The 23,255-nt window shown below is 40.3% G+C and overlaps 1 protein-coding gene across 5 annotated transcripts in view; it reads left to right on the forward strand.

Moving 5' to 3' along the window:
• The window catches only part of LOC131234939 (transcription initiation factor TFIID subunit 12), a 70,472-nt gene that overhangs the window by 22,563 nt on the left and 24,654 nt on the right, over window positions 1-23,255 (forward strand). For all 5 annotated transcript variants that reach the window (XR_009165845.1, XM_058231944.1, XM_058231945.1 and 2 more), the window contains exon 3: window positions 7,647-8,159. Coding sequence is in view for 4 of the 5 variants with exons in the window: in XM_058231944.1 (XP_058087927.1) it covers window positions 7,647-8,159 (513 nt within the window). In the remaining variant the exon portion in view is untranslated. The remainder of the gene's footprint in view (window positions 1-7,646; window positions 8,160-23,255) is intronic.

The following is a 23,255-nucleotide window of genomic DNA, read 5'->3' on the forward strand; positions in this document are numbered from 1 at the left end:
AGAAAATCATAAAGGAAACATGCAATGGAGCGGGCCATCACCACAACCATGGATTATGGAATTCAATTACTACTTAGGTTGGATCTGGCGAGGGATGAGACCTCCCGATCTTGCACGGTCACACCTAATCGATCAACGAAGATCACTAGTCCGAAGAACCAAGAAGTTTCTCGGATTAGGGATTTGAGAATTTAGGGGTTTAGGTTTTAGATCGGTTCTCAAGATTTTGATCGAAGAAGGATTAGCCAAAACTGGAAAATAGAAGGAAGAAAATTATTACCTTGAAGAAGTTGGAGGGGCACAAGAAGAAATTAGAAGAAGAAGATCAAGGGAAGAGAAGAAGCACCATTAGAGAGAAGAGAGGAAGGAGGCAACCAAAGGGTTTGCTTTTCATTAATCAATAGTTAAAATTCGAGTTTAGGGCTTTAGCCCACTTAAATAAGCAAATAAAGACATAAAATTACTAAAATACCCCTAGGATAAGCAAATAAAGACATAAAATTACTAAAAGACCCCTAACTAAGTCAAAAACGTGCAAATAACATAAGTACGGGAAAGTTTGGGCGCTCGGTCTTCTTTCTCCAATCTTCCTTCACATGTGTCTTCCCTGAGTGGGGTCTTCTATATGTCCAATCACATGTGAAAGGTCTTCAGCTCCTCAATAGTCGCCTATCCACAAGAACGGCACTTGTGGTTGGCGCTTTCTTTGTTGGTACACCTTGAATGCGCTTGTGTCCGCATCACTAACATTTTGAAATAGATACTTCATTTATGTAAATATTTTTTCCTTTCTCCATTGGGGGTAGGATGTTGCCTTTTGCAATGGTATGGGGTTAAGGCTAACGATCAAACCAAGAATTAGAAGGCTTGGCTTCTAAATGCATATGCCTAATGCATAGGAAGAGGTAGAACAGGTAGTCGATGATGTACTTGAATAATGCTTAGTGTTTTCTCAAGTGCACTAAAACCCTTGCGTACTGAGTAGCGTATTTTGGATTAAGGGTGCTGGGGAACTTAATTATAGGGGTGTATTCTAGCGGAGAATTCTTCCTTATGTCATGATATGGAAAATTTTAAGTAGAGAAAGACGAGGGTTTTATAGATTAAGTGGCATCTATAGCGGAAGTTGCGATAATTGATTGAGTAGCAACGGGAAATAGTATTTAGGAGTTAGCGCAACGTCCACACCCTATCCCATCGATTTGAAGAAAAACAAGCTCTTTCTTTTCTCTCTTCCTCCTTGTATGAGATTTGCAGGTGAAGATCTAGACTCTCCAGGGATTGGAGAGAAGGTGCGAAGCCTCGAGGGTGATCCTCATCTATCCCTTCTTCTTCTTCTTCAAAGGTTAGTCCAAATCTTTCTCTCTTTTCATTTTCTTCCTATTCAAACCCTAAACCCTATCCCTTGTCTCTATTTCTTCATCCTCTCTTCTCCTCAATCATCCAAACACCCAACCCATCCAAAACCTTAAGCTGTGCACTCTTTCTTGTGGTCGTACGCATGGGCACACGCGCGCACGTATGGGCGTACAGGCTGTCCACTTGGACAGTCACTTTCCCCTTCCTTCTACTTTGTTTCTCTCATAAAAAAACCATCACCCTAATAGCCTATTTCATCCCCTTTGAAACTCTAATCCTAATCTTCCCCTAAACCCTAGCCCTAGGTTTCCTATTTTGAACTCTTAGTCACAAATTGTGTCCAAGACTTGAAATCATCAATCCAGTCGAGTGTTGGGACTATCTTATGTTAGAACGGGATTCCCACATCTCGTATGGGCCATTCTTTCATAGTTTTATATTGATTATGATGATCACTTTAGTTAGAACCTTGTTAGTCAAATCTGATTTTCTGATTTGTGGTAAAGTACGTGCTTTTAAATGCTTGATTTAATTGTATTAATTTGGAAATTGATCTCATTATCACATTAGCTTAGAAAACCTTCATCCTGCATCACATTTGGATAAAGAAATACTCCACTGTCGATTTTAGTGTGGCCTACTACTTTACCATCTAGTGGCCCAAATTCATGTCAATTGTGATCAAATCACTGTCTACGATCCTAGTGGATTGATCATGCTATTGGTCCCACGGTCCTACCTCAAGATATGATTGTCACCATTCTCATGGAAAGCTTAGATCGTATCCATCTAATAAAGATCAACTGATGCGTCCGATCAGTGATCGAGATCAATCATTTTGACCTAGCCATATCGTGGCCCTTGTTTATCCATTAGGCCATAGGGCTTGGGAGATTGAAACCTTCGGATGAAAAGACGACCTCACAACACAACAAATCTACGGTCAACGTTAATCTGTCTCATATCAGGGTGGGCCCCACGTTACAACAAATCAAGGTGTTTGTGTGAGTAAAGGATGTGAAGATCAAGTACACGATGAAGGCCCAAGCCGAAGGCCCACTGAGCTCAAAATGTTGCATCTTCCATGCCCAGGATGTGTGCGTAAATGTGCTAACTCATCACTTTGCGCCGTTCCGCCAAACCTGTTGGTGCCCTTTTTGTGAGTTCGTGTCCCTTGTAGCTGGCATTTCACGTATCAAGAGAAACAAGGTTTGAGGGTTGGGAGGGTTTCATTTCTAAGCTCTCCAAAATCGGCATTTCCTTTGCCTACACAGGCCTGTGTAACACGTAATGAACCACTCTGCATTCATTTTCTCACTAGTTTCCTCGTTGTTTCACAAGTGATTTTCATGTCTTTTCCTAGTGTACATGGCCAACTATAAAAAGGGAGAAGAGTGTAGATTTGTGGGCCCCACTTGGAAGTCAAAGTCCTCCAAAATTAGAGAAAAATGCAAATAACACCAACTCGTTATGTCTGTTTCTTCAATACACAGGTTTTATTCTCATATTTGGCTTCTCCCTACACATCTTCCATGCCACGCGTCGATGAGAGATAGGTTTGGGGGCTTGTGGACCCATATGCTTGGCCAAAACCCCCCTAAAATTAGAACTTTTTACATCTCAAATTTTCTTTGTTATTAGTTTCTTTTCTTTCATTGGTTATTTGTTTTTTTTTTTTTTTTTTTCAATTCGTTATTGATTTAGAAACCATCTATTAGGAGTATTTTGTTTATAAATAGTCTCCACTCGTACGAGGGCCATGGTCATCGAGTTTTGAAAACTATTTGCTCGTTCGTGAGAGTGTGAAAGAGACAAAGCTCTATATACCTTGATTTTCTTTGGTCTTGTATTCGTTATTGTTGAGCTATTGGCAGGGTTACATTATCGAATGGATCACTGTTGATTTGTTGCTGAGTTGTCTGCCGCATTGTGGGTTTGTTTATCAATTGGTGATTACTGTCATTGGTTTTTGCCCTCCTGTGCGTGGTGAATTTGATTACACATAGTAATCAAATTCACCCAAGCATCAGCTAATTGCTGGAATAATGAGATTCGGTGAGGAAGATGAAACTTTTCATCTGCAAGGGAAGAGTTAAAGGGCTGGTAATTTATCGCCAGTCTGGGTTTTCCTCGTGTCTGTTCTGCTCACTTATTGACATAGAAAGTTTCGCAGGCCCACTACGAAGTGGTTGGCTCAATGAGCTTCTGGTCCATGAGCTCAGAGAGTTCTGCTCGAGCCAAATTAAGATGCTTTGGAGACATCCCTCAGTGTGATGCTTTTGTCGGGTTGATATCTGCATTTTTCTCGAAAGGAAGATGGACAAAGAAGTCAGCATTTGCCCAGAGTGGCCTTGCATGTTTTAATGCAAACTCATTGTGAGTTTCAACACAACAATCCGTTTTAGTTGTTCTTCAATGGGAATTGGGTTTTGAGAATCCGGATTGTACAAATGGGATTTGTCGGTCCATGGGAGAAAATGGTTCTTGTGAGAGAGGCCAATAGGTGTTCGCTGTAATCAACTGATGGAGTGCAAGACATTGAAGCCGAGAATCAGATATTTGCCAGTTATCTTAGAACCCAAAAATTTATGGCGAATTTGCAGATGAGGAAATAGTTTGAGAATGACAGTTTTGCTGCGCAATTTACTATAAAATACATTTCCATTTGCTACTTTGAAAGTCTTGAGTATGGGGTTGCCAAAAGGAGTTTGGAAGAATAGAAGGATTGAGAATAGAAGAAGAAGCACCTGTGTCAAGGAAAGCAACGATAGGAATGGGGAGAGAATAAGTGTCCAAAAGGAGATGTGCTTGGATGAGGGGAATTGGTGGGATGGGGAACAAGTTTGTTGGGACCATTGAGAAAGTGTTGATTTCTTCTTCAGGATTAGAAGTGAAGAGAGGAGAAGAGGATTCTTCTGGCTGGTGGATGGCAAGGACTGACTGAGGATCTTATATTTTCAGAATTTTTTTGCTTGATTAGTATCCTCTGTGACTGCCGTTCTCAGAACTCTCACAAGAGAAAACTGGCATGGAGTCCTGGCAATATAATCTCTTAATCTGATGAGATTAAGTAATTGTCTCTCTTATTGTTACTGCTGACCTTGACACAAGATGCCATTGGAAAGGTGAGGTCATGAAGCTCAATGGATGTAACCTTATGAGAAAATATTACTCTCCTCTGAAAAGGAGTTTTTGCTTGAAGACCGCTTTGCTATACTTTAGTATCGTACATGACGTTCTGGTTAGGCAGACACTGTTTTTAAAATCCCAAGGACAGCCCGTGCTGAATACCATTAAGGAATAGTTATTATACAATGACAACAATGTCATCCCCTGATATACCTACCCCATCCCTACCCTCCACATCCTATTTCTGAACTCTTTCAGCCTCTAAACTCGATCATCTTTATGAAATAGAATACCAATCTCCTACAAAGAAAATTCCAGCTACCAACTATCCAGTGGTTAACCCTTATGTTATCTATGCCAATCCTTATGATAACTCTGCCAAAAAGGCTATAAAAAGCTAGTGGCCCCAAAGCACTCTAGTATCATCAAAGAATATGCTTGTGCATCAAAGTTTGATCAACACCTCATCTGCTCGGGACAAAATGAGTCTTTTGTCACTCTAAATTTGCCGGCTCACCTTCATCCAAAATGGCTTGCAGACGTATTCACCCATCTGTACATTGGTGCTATCAAAATTGCGCTCACTTTTCATGGGCGTCTTGTGCTTGAAATAGCCAGCAACATCGCAGTCTTGGATACTCAATTCAAGAAATACAACCAGGTAGTGACCAGCACCATCTAAACTACGTTGAGCGCTGGAACAGTGTTCTTTACACTGTACCCCAATTACTATCTTTCTCTGAGCGATTCATTCCATCTTGAAGCCCTTGAAGCCCAAATTCAGATTACCCGAGCCCCTCAAACTGACAGCGCCATGGCCATGACATTGCACTAGTAGTCGTCTTTTATATTTCGGAATCATTCGTTAAATCTATTTATTGTGCTTCCTCCGTGTGGAAAGGTATTGTGAGATTAGCCCCTATGGTGAGGGAGGGTATCAGATTCCAAGTAGGAGATGGGTCTAGAGTACGATTCTAGGAAGACGTTTGGTGTGGGGACTGGGGACTCCCCGCTCTAGGAGGTTTTCCCGAATCTCGCTAATTTGAGCCCAACTTGAATGATTTTGGTAGCCAGCTGTGTTTCATATTAGGGAGTTTGGATTCCTCCTTGTCATAGGAACTTAAGTGATTCTGAATTTGATGATCTAGTTAGCTTGCTTTCTCAGTTGCAAGGCATAGGTCGTCCGCAAGTGGTAGCTGATTCTATGGTTTGGAGGTATGCGACATCCGGCTCCCTCTCGGTTAATTCCTTCAAGCATTATCGTAACTAGATAGGATTGGGAGCTCCTCGCATATGGCTGACATTTGATTCCATGGAGCTCCGCCTAAAGTGGTTGCTTTTGCTTGTCTTCCTGGAAAAAAAAAAAACGATTCTAACAATAGACAATCTCCGCAAACGTAACATGGTGCTGCCTGATGTCTGTATCCTATGTCTGGATGATGAAGAGACGGTGGATCACCTTTTTATTCACTGTGCTTTTGTTAATTTTTTGTGGAACGCCATCCTCAACAAAGCAAATGTTTCTTGGGTCCTGCTGGGTACGATCGATTGATGCTTTATTCAGAGCATGGCATGGGGAGAAAGGGGGTTCTTTGGGTTTCCACAGATGGAGGATTGCACTGCCAGCTTTGCTTTGGTCGGTTTAGTTGGAGAGAAACAACCGGACTTTCAGAGATGTAAATCAGTCTGTTCAGGGAGTTCTCAGTCGAACTCTCCAAAATATCTCGGAGTGGGTCTGTTGGAAGTCGGAGCAGTCTCCTTGGGTCGTGTTTGTGTAGGTTTTTTCTTTGTGCCTTGTTTGGGCCAAGGCTGTGGGCGGGGCGGGGTTGTATAGCTTCTTTTTTCCTTTCCTCTTTCTTTTTGTTCCTTTTTTGGCGTTTGCCTCAATAAATTCTTTTTCATCTCTCAGAAAAAAAAACCTTTATTTATCCAAATTAAAATTAAACCATCCAAATTAGTCTAGCACACAAAATTGATATCCAACTATCTAGACCATTGAAATTGTTAAGCTCATTGTGGATGGAGCGTATCTCTAAAATGACACTGATTAAGTAATCCCAAGTCCTAACCAACCAATTAATGGCTATTAAATGGATGATCAAAAGTAGAATAGTGAGTGGCTTGAACTCGAATGCACAAATCAGATGGTTAATAGTATATTTGCACTGTATGTTTTTGGTTATGCTTCCCCGACAATTGGGTCAGCAATTTGGATGGCCTTGATTGCTGTACAACTATGCCATGTGTGTGTTTGAAGAGTCACTGCCAATTTTTAGGTGGTGCTAAACTAACATAGAGTTTTAACGTCTAAATGTGAAAACTGTGTTTACTGGGAGAGAGTGTGATGGATAATACACAGGCACTTAGAAATTACTTACAAATACTACTCCTGGCATACAAGTAATTCAAATTAAATGGCCCAAATTATGTCCCATAGTTTAGATGCACCATAATTCAGAAATTGCGTTTATTTCATCATTTAAGTATCAAATTGGTGGACATTTGTTGGATGTTTAGTAGTAAAAATATCCAATGTTCCTGTTTCAACAAACAAGAGTCCACAGCTCAAAGGTTAGGATCGTTTAAACAATCTGATTTTGGGGCTGTGGCTTAGTAATAATGGGCTCCATGATTTATCCGATTTAATTTGGGTTAATATATACCATGTATTGTGGAAAGGGAAACCTTGACTAAAGTGAAAGCTGCTACAACATGGAAAGGGCTACTTGGACAACAAGAGTGCAACCCCCATACACAGCGAGCTGCCGCGGACTTCGATTGTGGAAACGTGGTGGAATGTTACGATCCTAGTGATTTAAAGAGCCTAGCTTGACCTGTTCCATCAATATTGGGGCTTTTGGCATATTGGTCAGCTTCTCAACAGCCTATGGCGGAGGCTATTGCATTACCAGAAGGGCTATGGCTTACGTGTGCGCTTACACACACACACAAACACAGCCATATTTTCCTTCCAACTCTTCTCCTCGTTATGACAAACCTCTACCCCAAAACCACCTCTTGCATCCTATGTGTGTGTGTGTGTGTGTGTGTGTGTGTGTGTGTGTGTGTATTTGAAGATTAGAGGGTTGAGATTTCTTTTTAAGGATCGCGAAAGGCCTTTTCTTCCTCTCTCAGATAATTGAATTGGTTTTTTGCAGAAATTCCAAGGCCATGGTATGGGGAGAATCACATCTATGGGTTCTCCTAGTTCTCCATCACTCGGTACGCCACCAGGTTCGCAGCCTCTTTCACAGCCATGGATGTCGTCAGCCCAAGGAAAAATGCATCAACCTTCCTTACCGTCCACTCCGTATAGGCCACACATGAGGCCACAAACGTTCCAACAAAGACCGCACCTTCAATCACATCCCTTGCCAACCACTTCTCACCCACAGCAAATGCCTACTTCCCAACAGCAGCAACATCAATCACATCAGTCCCAGGAACACTATGGTCAGCAATTCCCTTCACTAAGGGCCCAACAACCGGTGCAACATCAACATCAGCCAATGCGACCTCCTGTATTGGCAGGTCAGAAATCTATTGCCCTGGGGAGCATGCAACCTAGCATGGCCCAGTTGGGGCCTACCACAATGATGAGTAGTACAGATGCTGCTGAATCTGGCAACCAGATCTTAAGCAAGAGAAGCATCCATGAGTTGGTCACCCAGGTGAGTTGTGCATTCGTTGTCCATGCATTTCTAGAGCACATGCTGCTGTTTCTCTCTTTTTAATCTTACCAATTGTTGGATATTTTGAGAAGTAGAGATTTGTAGAAATGAAAATATACCAGATTGACATGGTTGGAACCCTACGTAGCTCGGACATAGACACGTGTTTGACATGTCCAAGCTAATATTAAAGCAATAAAATTTAAAATTTGGAAGCACATTGTGCTTTTGTACATGTAAAATTGTCCCAACTAAAATAATAGCCCAGGGTGCATTTGGTTTCACTAAATATTATGAAATTTCAAGATATTTGGTGCAACCAAACACACCCCAAAGAAAATCATTTATTTATATCTAAAAAGCAACCCAAGAATATATAACTTACTTTTTCATATGAGCCATGTATGGAGTGTTGGGAAGTGGGAACAAGCGCATACTTCTCGACACTGCACAACTTCCGCACCATCTCCAATTTACATAGTCAAAACCTTGAATTGATCTCAAGTTTCTCTCTTACAATGTATAGCACCATGAAGACATTCGTCTTGCACCTAGCATAAAGCCGTTCATCTTACTCAATCTACTACTTTGCACAATGTCCCTTGTAAAGATGTGTTTATTTATTTATTTTTTCACATGTATTGATAATGGTTTTCGCATGTTCAACTATTTGCACATATAGCGTTTGAATTCCTTAATTCATATCATTTTTGTTTGGGAGATGACCTTTGATATTTGGAGTCCATGCATTTACAGAGCACATGCCGATGCTGCTATTCTTCAATTTTTATTCTTAACATTCATTGTTCATTTTGGGAAGTATAGATTTGTAGAAATGAAATGCCAGGTTGGCATGATTGAAACCCTAAGTAGCTTGGGCACAAACACGTGTTCCAAACAAATATTAAAGCAATAAAATTAATATTTTGAAAATATATTGTGGTATTTTACATGTAAAATTATCCCAATAAATAATAATAGCCTAAGTTGCATTTGGTTGTACCAAATATCATGAAATTTCATGACAATTCGCATTCTATTTAGTGCAACCAAACACACCCCTAAGAAAATCATTTATTTATAAGTAAAAAGCATCCTAAGAGTATAAAGTTTAGTTTTTCATATGAGCCATGTCTGGAGTGTTGGGAACAAACACAAATGCGTTAAGACAGTTCACAACCTCGAAAAGGTGGTCTCCATTTTGCATAGTTGAAACCTTGAATTGATCTCAAACTTCTCTGTTACATTGTATCATTGTTTAAAGTATCCCTGATATTATTGAAATATCCCCGTTATTATCCATATCTCTAGCTCAACGATACTGATAACACTGGTAGAAATACCGATAACACTGATAGTATCAGAAATTCCAGGTGTTGGTGATGTATTGCTAAGTATCGCCAATGTATCAGTATCGCTAATGTATCGATATCGCCAATGTATTGCTAATATTTTCTACTGTGTATGTTCTAGGTGTCGCTTGTATCGCTAGTGCATCTGTGATATCTCGATAATATTGCCAATGTATTGATATGGCCAAAAATTTGTTTATTAAAAAATTTCCATTTCAAATTCTTTTTTTTAATGGGTGCATGTTTGTATGCAGTGTGCTTGTCAACATAATATCAATAATATCGTTATAGTATTGTTATTGCAACATGACCGATATTGTGACCATTGTCTTTTGTTTCCTTTCAGTTGTCGATGATTTCTCACCTATCAATATTCTAAAATATCGATGGGTTTGGATGGTTGGATGGATAAATGGGATGGTTGGACTAATTTCTTGTGACAACACGTGCTTTTAGGTCCTCATTAAATGAAACTTATTATATATGCATTCTTTTTGCAATTGTTTATTGATAAATATACAAATGTATTTTAGCATATGAAGTTTCACTAGAAAATTCCACCGTTTTCTATGTTTTCCCGCATTTATGGTTATCGGTGATATTATCGGCAATATCGATATTGTTTCTGTCTCCTTAACTAGCGAAACTTGCAGCGATACCAATCTTCAAACACTGCATCGGATAGAACCATGAAATATTTATATTGCACTTAGGAGAAAGCCATTCGCCTTAATCTACTTTGCACATTCCGTCTTAAGGAGGTATTTGTATTTACTTTGCATGTATTGATAATTGTTATCACATGTTCAGTTGATGCAGGACAATTAACCACTTGCTCTAAAAGCTCGAATTGATAGAGCATGACGAATTAATCCCCTTATCTCATAGCCCAGGCCCCACATCCTATTGGTTAGGACCTTAGCCGAACCCCCCTTGTGGGCCCCACTTCACATTGGTTCCACTTCACATGAGCCACCTGCCTCACACGGGTGGGGCATGCCTCACACGAGCCACCCGCCTCACACGGGCTGCCCACCCTGAGTGTGCCCCTGCATCCCACAGGCCACCTCACTCGAGCCCGGTGTGAAAATGCCCTTGCATTATCAATTATTTACATAAATATTGTTTGAATGCTTTAATTCATCTCATTTTGTTTGGAAGATAACTTTGATATTTGGAATTTGTGCCTTAACATTTGGGAGATAATTCATCTCATTTTGTTTGGGAGATAACTTTGATATTTGGAATCTACCCCTTCCATAGTTTCTATTGGCAATAGGAATTTCCCATGTAAATTGACATGACTTGGAAACTTGTGGCCCAGGACTCCTTGACAAGGCTATAAAATGCTAATTTATATCTAGAAACTATTTTTACATTATCCTTAGATTCTAGTTTTGTTTCTCTCCCAAGGGTTTTGTTAAACGTCACTACTGTGTTTACAAATGCTAACCTTTTCTGGCCTTCCCTGGCCTGTAGCAGTGAACATGATCACTGCTCCCAGCCGTCTGTTTGGAATGGTCGCCTTTGGATAGGCCATTGCCCAACTTGCGTAGTAAAATGGCCCAATGTTCATTGATTGGTTGGTCAATGCTATTTTAGCCTACTTTCAAAACTTTAGGCTGACATTGAATTGGTTGTCAAATTGATGGATATGGCATATCGAAGAGGTTATGGGCTGGATCAATGAGCACATTTTCGGTTCAGTGACAATGAAGGCTTTGGTGAAAGTTAACAAGCTTTACTATCTTAGTGAAGGTTGATCGGCCCTTGGGTTTGTTATTGTTATTATTTTCATGGAAAAGATCATGGACACTCAGTGCGCCCCCATAGTCGATGGGAATCTTAACACATTTCAAAATGGACTTGACAATTCAAAATTGAAATTCTCATAGGTACGTGCCAACTATCTTTAAATGGTAGGAAACAATATGCATGCCAATTCTTGGTGCACCCCTGGTGCATAGAAGTCATGCTCTATTTTTACAATAAATAAATAATTACAATATGCTATTAAAATATATTTAAATTTTCTTAATAGAAATGTCTGCATTCCAAGTTGTATCCAACATCCTGTATCCATGTTCGACATTGACACATCATAGTGTCCAAGTTGCATAGCTTGAGCCATAAGAGTGTTTCCTTCGAACTCGAGTCCTGAATGATCTAGTGGTTTAGTGTCCTTGCTCAAGAGTGTAGAATGTTCTCTCTACTAAGGTTGGATTAATTGAAGTTTGCTAGCCCTACACGTAACTTAAGATATAGGCTACAAAACATGTGCCACTTTGTAAGCGGGAGAGATGTAAGCAGCATAGATATGAATATCGGTATCGTATCAGCCAATATGGCCGTATCGTATCTGTATCGGCACGATACAAAAAATTGACCTACATTGGCCGACACGTGGCATATTGGTAGAGTTGGGCATCGAGTCGAGTCGGATTGAGTTAGGGCTGACTCAACTTGATCCAATTTTGAAATAGGCCTGACCCGAACTCGACTCGACTCGACTCGGTATCGAGTCCAGCATGCTTGACCCAATCCGAGTTTGGTTCTGCCCTGGATTGATCCAGACCGAGTTTGACCTGGTCAGAAATACCGAGTCGGGTCGAGTTGGCACCAAGTTGGATTGGGTTGCTGGGCTCAGTTACTAGGGCAAGGGCTTGGGCTCAAACATTGACCTGAGGGCTGAGCCCAAGCTTAAAAATCTAGCCCTGGGGTGTCCAAATTATGCTAGTGGTGAATGGCTCGATGCAATCATTAAGTGGCTTACTGCTGTACAAAAAGAATGAATGGTTTAAAAGTAATTGACGATCTACATTGTTCAAAATACAGGCGTCGCTTAAAAGCACTCTTGGATCTGCTACAGATGTTTTAATGATCAAAATCATGTGTATGAAACAAACCTACATTTTCCACCACTTCTCCTTTCCCATTTAGCAGTTTGAGATTAGTCATGCAAAAATTAAAATGAGCCCAATTGCATTTGTTGCATGTTGCAATTGAAAGAAGACCCCTCCTAGAGCTAGGCATCGAGTCGAGTCGGATCGAGTTAGGGCTGACCCGACCCGATTCGGTTTTGAAATCAAAAGTAAATAAACCATGTCCATAAAACGAACGAAGTAAATAAACATTGTTTAAAATGAAAAGTATGTTCAGAATCTCAGATGGAGTTCCACATACAAACCAATAAACCATTCATTCATTAAATATGCTCTATATGATGAATGCCTTTGTGGCATGTAACCCGAGTAACCTTGTCCATAATAGTAACTCCTTCTCCCACCTTTGTTGCTAGAATCATCCGTTGGTTTTTTTTTTTATGGCTTGAACTGCGAGAGAACTTTGGGCTGAGTCCGAGTTGGAGGTGTCTAAAAGATGGTTGTTTACCTTATGGTGGAGATGCCTTTCCATCATCCTCATTCATAGATTCAACAAGTTTTTTCAGCCTCTTTTTATGATCCGATTTGTACGGGATTCCCAACTGCATATAGAATGCTGCGAGACTTTTAAGAAACTTTGATGATTTATCGCTTGGCTTATGTGTCGTACTCGTGTCTACTTCGGCATCATGTTGTCTCAGAGGGGGTTGATGTTGTTGTCTGGTCCTGGATGCCAATTTCAAACTTTGTTTTACGGCTTTTTTATAATCTTGTTCTTCTTGTTCCCTTATTAGTCTGTCTTCTTCTTCTCTACTAACTGTGGGGGCAATTCTTCTGCTCGAACCTTCAATTATAATAGGCCTACTTTTATATATTTTATGGCTAGTTGAATTGGTTGTAGGGGAAGGCTTGGTGAAAGTCTTTGTATTGGAGTTGAGAATGACTCGAAATAAATCCCGGACTTCTTGAGGAGCCTTGCTACATGGGGTAACGTTTCCTCCCCGACAAGCCAAATGTAATTTTAACCGATTTGTTTTGTTTACAAATTGTTTTCCATACAACTTGCATTACAACTTTATTTCCGTCCTGGGAGTAGACTTGGGCTCCATAATCCCAAATATCTGTCGATGGATCATCTTCCGATAACATATCTATAAGTGTGTATTTTGAAAGAAAGAATATTTGGTTAGATTATGGTAACATAAATAATTAAGGAATGAAGATAAATAAACGCAACCAGCCAACCATATGAGATTTAAGCAACATTAAGTCATTTAAAAGTATAAATGAAAAAGGAAAAATATAAAAAAGAAACATTAAAATACATAACCTGATAAGTGATAAGCATAGCAAATATTAATTTACCCATTAAATGTTACAATTTAAGTCCCCAAATAATAACTGTCAAATTATCGTAAGCAAATGCGAGGGAAATAGAAGGCAATGTCTCATCCTACTTCATGCAATTGTTGCAGGTACTGTCTCATCCTATTTCTCACTCTTCCTCGAACTCCTCATCAACAGTTTCCTTTTCCCTAGATCGGGCGCAACCAATTCTGCGTACAAATGAACGCTTTAACTGATTCCAATGTAAGTGAGCTTCGATACTTGTTCACGACTCTACTCCCCGTCTTGAAAGCAGATTCTGACGCCACAATTGAAATTGGAATTAATAATATGTCTCATGCTATTAACGAGAGCACATGGTACTCTTCCACCGATCTAAACTATCAAATTCTTCGCCTTTGTACTTTACAAGTGGCTCCTTGAGATAGTGGTTAAGTTCTGTTTGGGTTGTCTGCATTTGAGTCTCAATCTGTGCCATGAAAGACATGAAATTGTCGATCGTGTTTCGTTGTGCATCAACACTATAACTAGAACCCACTTCAGGAGTCTGACCTACGGAATTGTCTTTTGCGGCCCCCAAAATTTGTACATAGAAATTCTACAAATCTTCAACTGCATCACGAATCTTATCGATCTCAGTAACATTCTTCTCATTAGACAACTTATTAAAAATAAATATAAGCGTGAACATCTTGTATCGAGGATCAAGAACGACTGTAACAACTATTACCAGACTGCACTCAGATCAATACTTATTAAACTTTAACTGTATACCAATAGTCATTAATTGTAGAAAGTCTGGTCCACTACAGCTTATGTATAAAACATCTTTTACTTTTCAAAGTTCCGGTAGAAATATATTTGTTGTTGGATACTTGCTTCTTAAAAAGATCTTCGTTATGTTGTAAAAAGCTGAAAGGAACTTGCGAACTGCTTCAGCTTTTGTCTACTCATCATCAGAAGGCAACCACTGATACGCACTATCACGCTCTGCATAGTGCGAGAATGCATCTCTGAATCCAACATTTCGTAAGTTGAATTCCAACGTGTCATGACATCTAGCTTCATCGTTCTCTGAGATGACAAATTCAACCGTTTCACGATCTCATTCCATGTATTTAATCGTAAAGGTGACTCCCGTATGTACTTCACACTCTTTCACAATACGTAACGCGATACCGATATTTCGAACATTGGTCATATCCATGTTGTCCATCCATTTTTCTAGATCATTTTAGGGCACAGTCCCAAAATTCAAGAATATCCAAAGCTCATGTGGACTACACTACAGGAAACAGTGTGAATTGAACGTATACTGTTGAAAACTTTTTGGGGCCCACAGAAGTTTTGGATGAGGCTGATATTTATTTGTTCCCTTCATCTGCATCCTTTTTAACCTTATGAATGGGTTGGATGACAAATAAACTTCACTGTGGGCCCTAGGAAGGTTTCAACGGTGGACATCATTAACCCCATTGTTTCTTGTGGTGTGGTCCACTTAAGCTTTGTTTACGCTTCAATTTTGGGCCCAACCCCTAAAATGAGTAGAAAAAATGGATGGACGACATGGATGAGCTACATACATCCAAGGTGGATCCAAAAGAGTTTACTCAGTACGAAAAAAGCATATTGAGTTATTCGGTATGCAATCCACATTCAGTGGATTAAGTTTTACTTGGCTAACACCTTAGTGGGTGTTACCCTTACCATGTGGGGTCCACCTTGATGAATTTTTTGTATGTCAACACTGTTCATCCATTTTTAAAACTCATTTTACTATGTGATCTAAAATACTAATCAAATCCAAATCTCAGGCCGACGTGGACCACACCACTGGAAACATTGGTGAATGACCATTAAAAACATTTTGTGGGCCACAAGTTTTGCATCAAGCCGATCTTTGTATTTTCCCCCCATCCAAGTCTGGTTGACCTTATCAACATGTTGGATGGCAAATAAACATTACGGTGGGCCTTAGGAAGTTCTTAGTGGTGAGTGTTCAATCACCATTGTTTCCTATGGTTTGGTCTATCTAAGATTTGGATCTGTTTAATGTTTGGGACCAGATCTCAAGTTTATGATGCAGGACATGAAATTAAATATGACATGCAAGATTTCAATTATTAGATCATACCAATTTTAAACAATCACAAAATTCCATGTCCCACATACGATCAAACATTCAACAAGGGGAATCTACGGAGGTCCAAGCCTACACACGTTTACGGCTAGAAAATAAAATTACAAACCAAACAATGCCCAAAGGAGTGTAAGATTCATCCACTCTTGTAAAGGATTGTTCTCCAATTCAAGAGATTCACCATGTTTCAATTCGGGAAAAGTCTAGGGTTTGCAAAAGTTAGAAAACTTGAAATTTGGGATTATCTAGGGTTAGGGTTAAGTATTTAAGGCGAGAGAGGAGTGAAATAGGGGAGAGAGAATAACCTGAGATAGTCCACACGTGTGGACAACAGCTCGGCCTAGACGGCGTGCGTGGGTTCTTGTCCGCACGTGTGTGGGGCCCACGAAGCTGGAAACAACCAGCTAGGGGTTGGTCGGCCAGGGGAAGTCCACCCTCACGCCAAGTTTCACGTCGATTTACGATCTGGTGTGTGAGTAGTGCTCCGCCGAAGATTCAGCCCCCCCCCCCCTGAAGGGCCAGAATCTGAAAATCTGCTCTAGATGAGAACTTGGGTACAAAAACTGGTGGATTTGAAGATGGGATGGCCGTGGGAGATGATGGATATGGAGTATAGGAGGTGGGGACGATTTGGGATAGTTGTGGCTTCGCACCACGGTTAGAGGTGTACACGAGTTGAGTCAAGCCGAGTATTGCCCAGCTCGTGCTCGGCTCGGTCTGCTCGAGCCCTAGCTCGTACTCCGCTCGGCTCGGGCTTCGAGCTCGGAGCAGCAGCTTGTGCTCGGCTCGGCCGAGTTCGAGCTGAGTTTGAGCAGATTTCGAGCCGAGTTCGATTAGAGTTTTCGAGTCGTGTTTGAGTTCGAGTCTTCGAGCCTGTTTTGAGTTCAAGATTTCGAGCCGAGTATCGAGTTTCGAGTTCGAGCTTTGAAGCCGAGTTCGAGTTTTTGGGCCGAGTATCGAGTTTTGAGTTCGATCTTTGAGCCGTGTTCGAGTTATAAATTGATATTCATTTGAATTTGAATTGGATGATCAATTGGAATTCGAAGTTGAACAAAGCAATAAAATATATAAAATGCATAATTTATGATTAATAAACATCGATAATTACATATTTATATTGTTCAAAATGACAATTTACAACTAATAACCTCCATAAGAGGAGTGTCTTCCTGTATTGTCATCTGATCCATCCGAACTACTATCTATTTTTTCATACACATATTGGTTCACTTCCTTTGAATCAGAAGCGAAGAGATGTTTCCTTCGTGCTCTTTTACACTTTGAACTAGATTTTTCAAACTTTCTTTATGTGAAGAATTGTATGTTGTGCCCAATGCCTTATAAAATTCACCGAGACGGGTGAGGAATTTGAATTTGTTACTCTTCTTCTTCTTACTTATCGTACTCGATCCTGCTTCAACATCGTGTTGTCTTTGAGGATATCGCTGAAGTCTAGAAACTTCTTCCATATTGCATTTTAAAGCGAGTTGGAATTGTTCTTCCTTCAAAGCTTTTAATCTGGCTTCCTCCTTTACATCTTTTGTGGATGTTATTCATGTACTAGATCCAGAACTAGAAGGTTTGGATGGAGTGGAAGGTTTTCTATTCGAATCTAAAAGGGCCTGAAAAAGAATTTGTACATCCTTAGGGGCATTAGGGCATGGTTTTGTATTACCACCTTAACATGATAAGTATAACCAAAACCGATTAGTCTTGTTCACAAACTTTGCACCACACAAACCATACTTAATCTTTGTTCTTCCAGACCTTGGTGGTGATTCAACTAGGGAAGCGTAGTCCCAAATGTTTATTGATGAGTCAGATGACGACATATCTACATGCAATTTTTAATTAAAAAAATCAAAATATTGAATCATTGATAAATAATTTGAACTTGATATAGGAACAAAATAAAAGCAATATAAATGTATCAAAAATAAAAGCAAATGAACAGTAGTGAATAAATAAATATCAAAGTCTTACAAACCACATTCCACCACTTTCATGTTTCAAGTTGAATAATATTACAGATCATTCAAGTTTCAACCAAATAGAATTGAAAAACCGAAAATAATTACAAATCTACAGGTGGAGACTTGTCATGAATCTCAATCTCTTCTTCATCATCATCATTCACATCTCCTCCCCATATCGGGCGTAACCAATCTTCCGTACAAATCAACACTTCAATTGTATTTGGTGCAAGTGAGCTTCGTTACTTGCTCACAACCCTGCTCCCTATGTTGAATGCGGATTCTGATGCCACTGTTGAAATTTGTATTGATAAAATGTCCCGTGCCATCGCAGATAATGTAGGGTATTTTGATTTATTAACCCTCATCTTCCACCATTCCAACATATAAAAGTCAGATCGCACTATGATTGGCTCATTGAGGTACATTTCTAGCTCTGATTCCTTAGCCTTAACTCCCATTTGTTTTTGTGCCAAGAATGATATGTATTTATTTAGCACATCATCATTATCAGGTACAGAAACATTCGTATCTCTACTTTCTTCAACACCTGCTGCAGGCAAAGTAGTAGTATACAAATTGTACAAATCTTCAAGGGCTTGACGAACCTTGAACGTCTCTATTGCTGCTCTATCAGTAGAATAAATTTTCATGAAAATAAACTTAACTAACCCCATATTACAACGAGGATCAAGAACAACTGCTAAGGACATCAATAGATTACATTCGTCCCAGTATTTATCGAACTTCGTCTTCATACCAACTGTCATTTGATGTGTGAAATTTGGACCCGCACTGACATTTTTCTATAGAGCATCGTTAATCTTCCAAAGAGACGGAAGAAACAGATTCGCAGTTGGATATTGATTCTCGGAAAAAATATTCGTGCAATTGTAGAAAACTTTGAGAAAGGTGTGAACTTGTTTTGCTTTGGCCCAATCATCTGTGCTCGACAACTAAGAATACGTTTTGTCAGGCGCCGCATATTTAGAAAATGCAAGTTGTAATTCTATTGCTGTATCTAACATTTCAAACGTCGAGTTCCAACGTGTACACACATCCAACTTCAACGTTTTTTTAGATGACACATTTTTTTTTTTGTAGACATAGGGTGTCCCCACCTCTTTTTTGAAGTGAGACTAATCCCTGCGGATACACGCAATTACCCACAACCACGTGTATTGGGTAAAGCCAAGGAGGGGAATCGAACCCTCACCTATAGGGAGCAAACCTATGGTGAAGACCATTCGCCCAAACCTCATTGGGTACATTTAGATGGCACATTTAAACATTGGATGACGTTATTCCATACACTCAGTCTCGATGGCGACCCCCCCTTATATATTTCACACTTTCTTTTATGTTTTCTATAGTTAGGTCAATTTCTTTTAGCTCTTCTTGTACAATCAAATTTAGAATATGGGCACAACATCTGACCCGTAATATCTTTCCATTAAAAAATAAATTTCTTGTAGCCTTGAACTGGTTACGTAAGCATGAAATGATACTGTCATTTGCTGAAGCATTGTCTAAAGTTATGGCTGAAATTTTCTTCTCAATGCCCTGGTCTTGTAGACAACTGTATATGCAATCTGAAATAAGTAAACTGGTATGTAGAGGAGAAAGGTTGCGGAAGTTCAGAATTCTCATGCAGAGTTTCCAATCCTTATCTACATAGTGAGTGGTTAATGAAATGTATCCTTTTATTTGATTGGACGTCGTCCATAAATTAGACGTCAAACTTATTCTGGACACTGAAGCCAAAACTTCTTTCAGTTTCATCTTCTCCTTTGCGTACATCTTCATGCACTCTCTCTGCACTGTGATGCGGGAGACATTCTCGGCTCAAGGGTTAAAGAATTGATAGAAAGCCCTAAACCCTTTACTTTCTATCATTCTGAACGGTTTTTCTTCGAGAATCACTAATTTAGCATACCACTCTTTCAGCTTCTCTTTATCAAATTTATGAGTGGACACTACGCCTTGTGAGTCATCCCTTTCTGACTTCGTAAATGACAGCAACTGTTGGCCGAGAGGAGGCATTCTTGGTCTCTTGGGACATGTCTTTAAATGTCTGTTTAGATATGTCATAGATCCTCCTGGAATCTTGCTGTATAATCCCTTGCAATGATTACACTTTATTTTATCTACACTGTTAACTGTGACTTCTTCGAAGTCATCCCACACTGCTGATCTCTTCTTTTTACCTTTGCTTGCAGTTGACTTCTCCTTCTACAATTAGAGGAGATTTGGCTGATGCGCCCATTTCGGAGGTATTTGGGCTTTCGTCTTGACTAGTCATCTATAAAATAAAGTTCTTGTCAAGAACTTCTTGATACATTATACGACTATACCTAGACCGTTAGACGGGCACACTTACTTAACTGTTTAAATCAGTCACCCATTCAAGGTTGGATAGATTATAATGCATTCATTTTCCAATTTAAATGCTACGCCGAAATTCTGACAGCATCTCCCCATATCTCTTCAGACTATATTAATCCTGTATTTGATTCCCATGTCAATCATCAACACAAAGTGTGGACATTTGATGACGGAAATAAATACAGGAAATATATCTAGAGAGAAAAAGGAGAGACGAAACTAGAACAGGCATATGCATTTAAATTGGAATAAATGAAGACATTACAATCTATCTAACCCTAAACTGTCCAAGAAGGGATAATTTGAGAATTTCTATGCATCCAAGAACACACTGAATCTATGTCTGGCAACATAAAAATCCTTAAATAGGCAACTGATTATTCTATACTACAACTAGAACAATAAAAATAATTAATATCTATGCAAACAAAGGAGCAGGCTGAAAGAATAACTATTAAAAACATTTATAAAAATAAAAGATATCCGCGCTAAATTAAGACTCGACAGGCTGATCTGGTAGTTCCACGCTAAGACCCTTCGGTCGACGTGAAAGCGGCTCCAAAGGAGCTACTACTCAGAGCACGGCTAAAGGTGTTACCTCTTCTACCAAATGGGTTGTTGAGAGCTTGGAATTGAATAGGAAGGTCAATAGTAAATTATCTAATCAAATAGTTTGGGTAATCTAAACACATGCTATGCAAGCCATTCACTCTCAATTCATTCACCTCCAATTTCATTTCCTAACCTTATATTACAAGTTCCCAGTCAAGCCCTTAGTGGAATTATCACCATTATCATACAATAATTACATATCTAGAAATACCATTGTATTTTGATTATCACATATGAAGGGTGTATATATTACATGACATGAATAAAATACATGCATAAAGATGGGATTTATATGATACTCAGACAGCTAATGTTGCTTGTGGGACCCACTGAAATCACAGCCACACTTCATTGTTAGATGGGATTTATTTTATTTTTTGTTAGCTTGTTAGCACACCCCACTATCAGTTCACACTTCACTGTTAGCCACCCCCACTAGGGGCATGGCATATATTAATTCAAATTAAACCAACTAAATTGTGGGACCCACTGAAGTCACAGTCCCAAAATCAGGTTGATTGAATAACCCGTAATCCCTTATCTCCGATTGTAGACCCTTGTTTGTTGAAATAGTAAAATTGCATTTTTTAAAATTTATAACTGTCCAAAAAAGGCCCACCAATCCAGTAATATGATAATCTGATAACCTGATCATGAAATAATATGATAATATGATAATCCGATATGCAAATATGCACAACCAAACCACAATTTGAATGGTCTGGATAGGTGCTTACCGGGTGAGCTGCGGCAGGGACGACCGGCACCGGAGAGGGCAGGGATGATCGGTGGCATGGACGAGCTGTGACACCGGACAGGGGCACGGACGAGCAGCAGGGACGAGCTGTGGCACCGGACAGGGGCACCGGGTAGGGCAGGGACGAGCGGTAGGGACGACCGGCACCGGACAGGGCAATGTGAGCCCAAGAGAGAGGGAAGAAGGGGGACCGCCGGACGATCGTTGTGGCCACCAGAAAGGTCGCCGGACAGGTGAGGGATAGCTAGACAGGGCGATTGAGCGGCTGAGAGTCTGGGACGGCCGATGGGAGAGGGGAATGAGCACTGGGATGGCCGGAGCGATTGGTCCAGATGGGGATGGTCGATGGGATGGCTGGAGATTGGTCCGTATGGCCGCGGGATGGCAGGGTTAGGGTTTTTTTTTTTTGAACGGGCAATGGGGTTAGGCAGCCTTAGGGTTTTTTGTTTTTGGAAATTAGAAGGGTATATATACCCTTGGTCACTGTACCGAGTCGAGTCGAGTTGATTCTGAGTACTATTTGAGTCGAGCCGAGTCGAGCAGGGTCAAGCTCGTGCTCGCCTCGAACTCTTTTCGAGCACCAAAAATCAGCTTGTGCTCGGCTCGAAGTGAGTTGAGTCGAGTTTTCCCAAGCCGAGTTGAGCGAGTTTCCGAGTATGTGTTGCTCGTGTACAGTTCTAACCACGGTAGTTAGCCCTTCGAGGAAGGGAGAGTTTTGCACCTAATTAGCTTCTTTAACTCGGAGGAATAGAGAAAAAAACGCAGAATTTTATTCATAAACTTCAATGAAAAAAATTTACAAGTGGTTGCCTATTTATAAGAAAACCCTATACTTCAAAAGCTGCCCCACGTGCGCATACTATTACTTAAAGACGAAGTAACAAAAATAACAACTAATCAACGCAATCAAAACTGTTCATGATGTTTCTAATAACGATAATAACCAAAACTCAAAATCCTAGATCATCTAGGGTAGTGGGCCACGATCATGAGATCCAATGGTGGAATCTCTATGATGATCGGGTCCACTCCAATGCTTCATAGCACGGCCCCCCTAACTAAGAGGTCATCCATTGATGTCATCGTCGATCCAGATCGATAGTGGGGCATTCCTCCTCCTTGAGTACGTGCGTAGGGTGGGGGCCGTGCGCGTGCGCATGATGTCCCCATCAACTCTCTCCGGCTGCAAAGATTTCCCCACTAGCGAAACAAAACTCCTGAACCGCTCCAAGATGTCAGGATCAAGTCTCTGAAGCTCCTGAGTGAGCCACACACTGTCTGAAGTTGGATGTGACTTCCACTTGATCAGGAACTTTTGAAATCCGCCGTCCGATGTCGATACTATCCGATGGTCCAGAGTATCCTCTATCTCCTCTCTGGGTGTGGGAAGGGTAGGTATGGGAGGAAGAGGCTAAGAAGATGGGTTGGGAAGAGGCCATGAATCAAGGTAAAGGTCTGGAGAATTAGGATGGTTCAGTGTAAGGCTGGATAATGTATCAGTGGTCCCCTAAAATGCAAATAGATCCTCCACATTGAATGTGGAACTAATTCCCATGGGAGGTGGAAGATCTACCACATACGCATTGAGACCGTTTCGTTTTATAATTTTGAATGGTCCAACGCTATGCGCGTGTAATTTACGAACGGC

This window comes from Magnolia sinica, chromosome 19, assembly GCF_029962835.1.
Source record: "Magnolia sinica isolate HGM2019 chromosome 19, MsV1, whole genome shotgun sequence".
NCBI classification, from domain to species: Eukaryota; Viridiplantae; Streptophyta; class Magnoliopsida; order Magnoliales; family Magnoliaceae; genus Magnolia; species Magnolia sinica.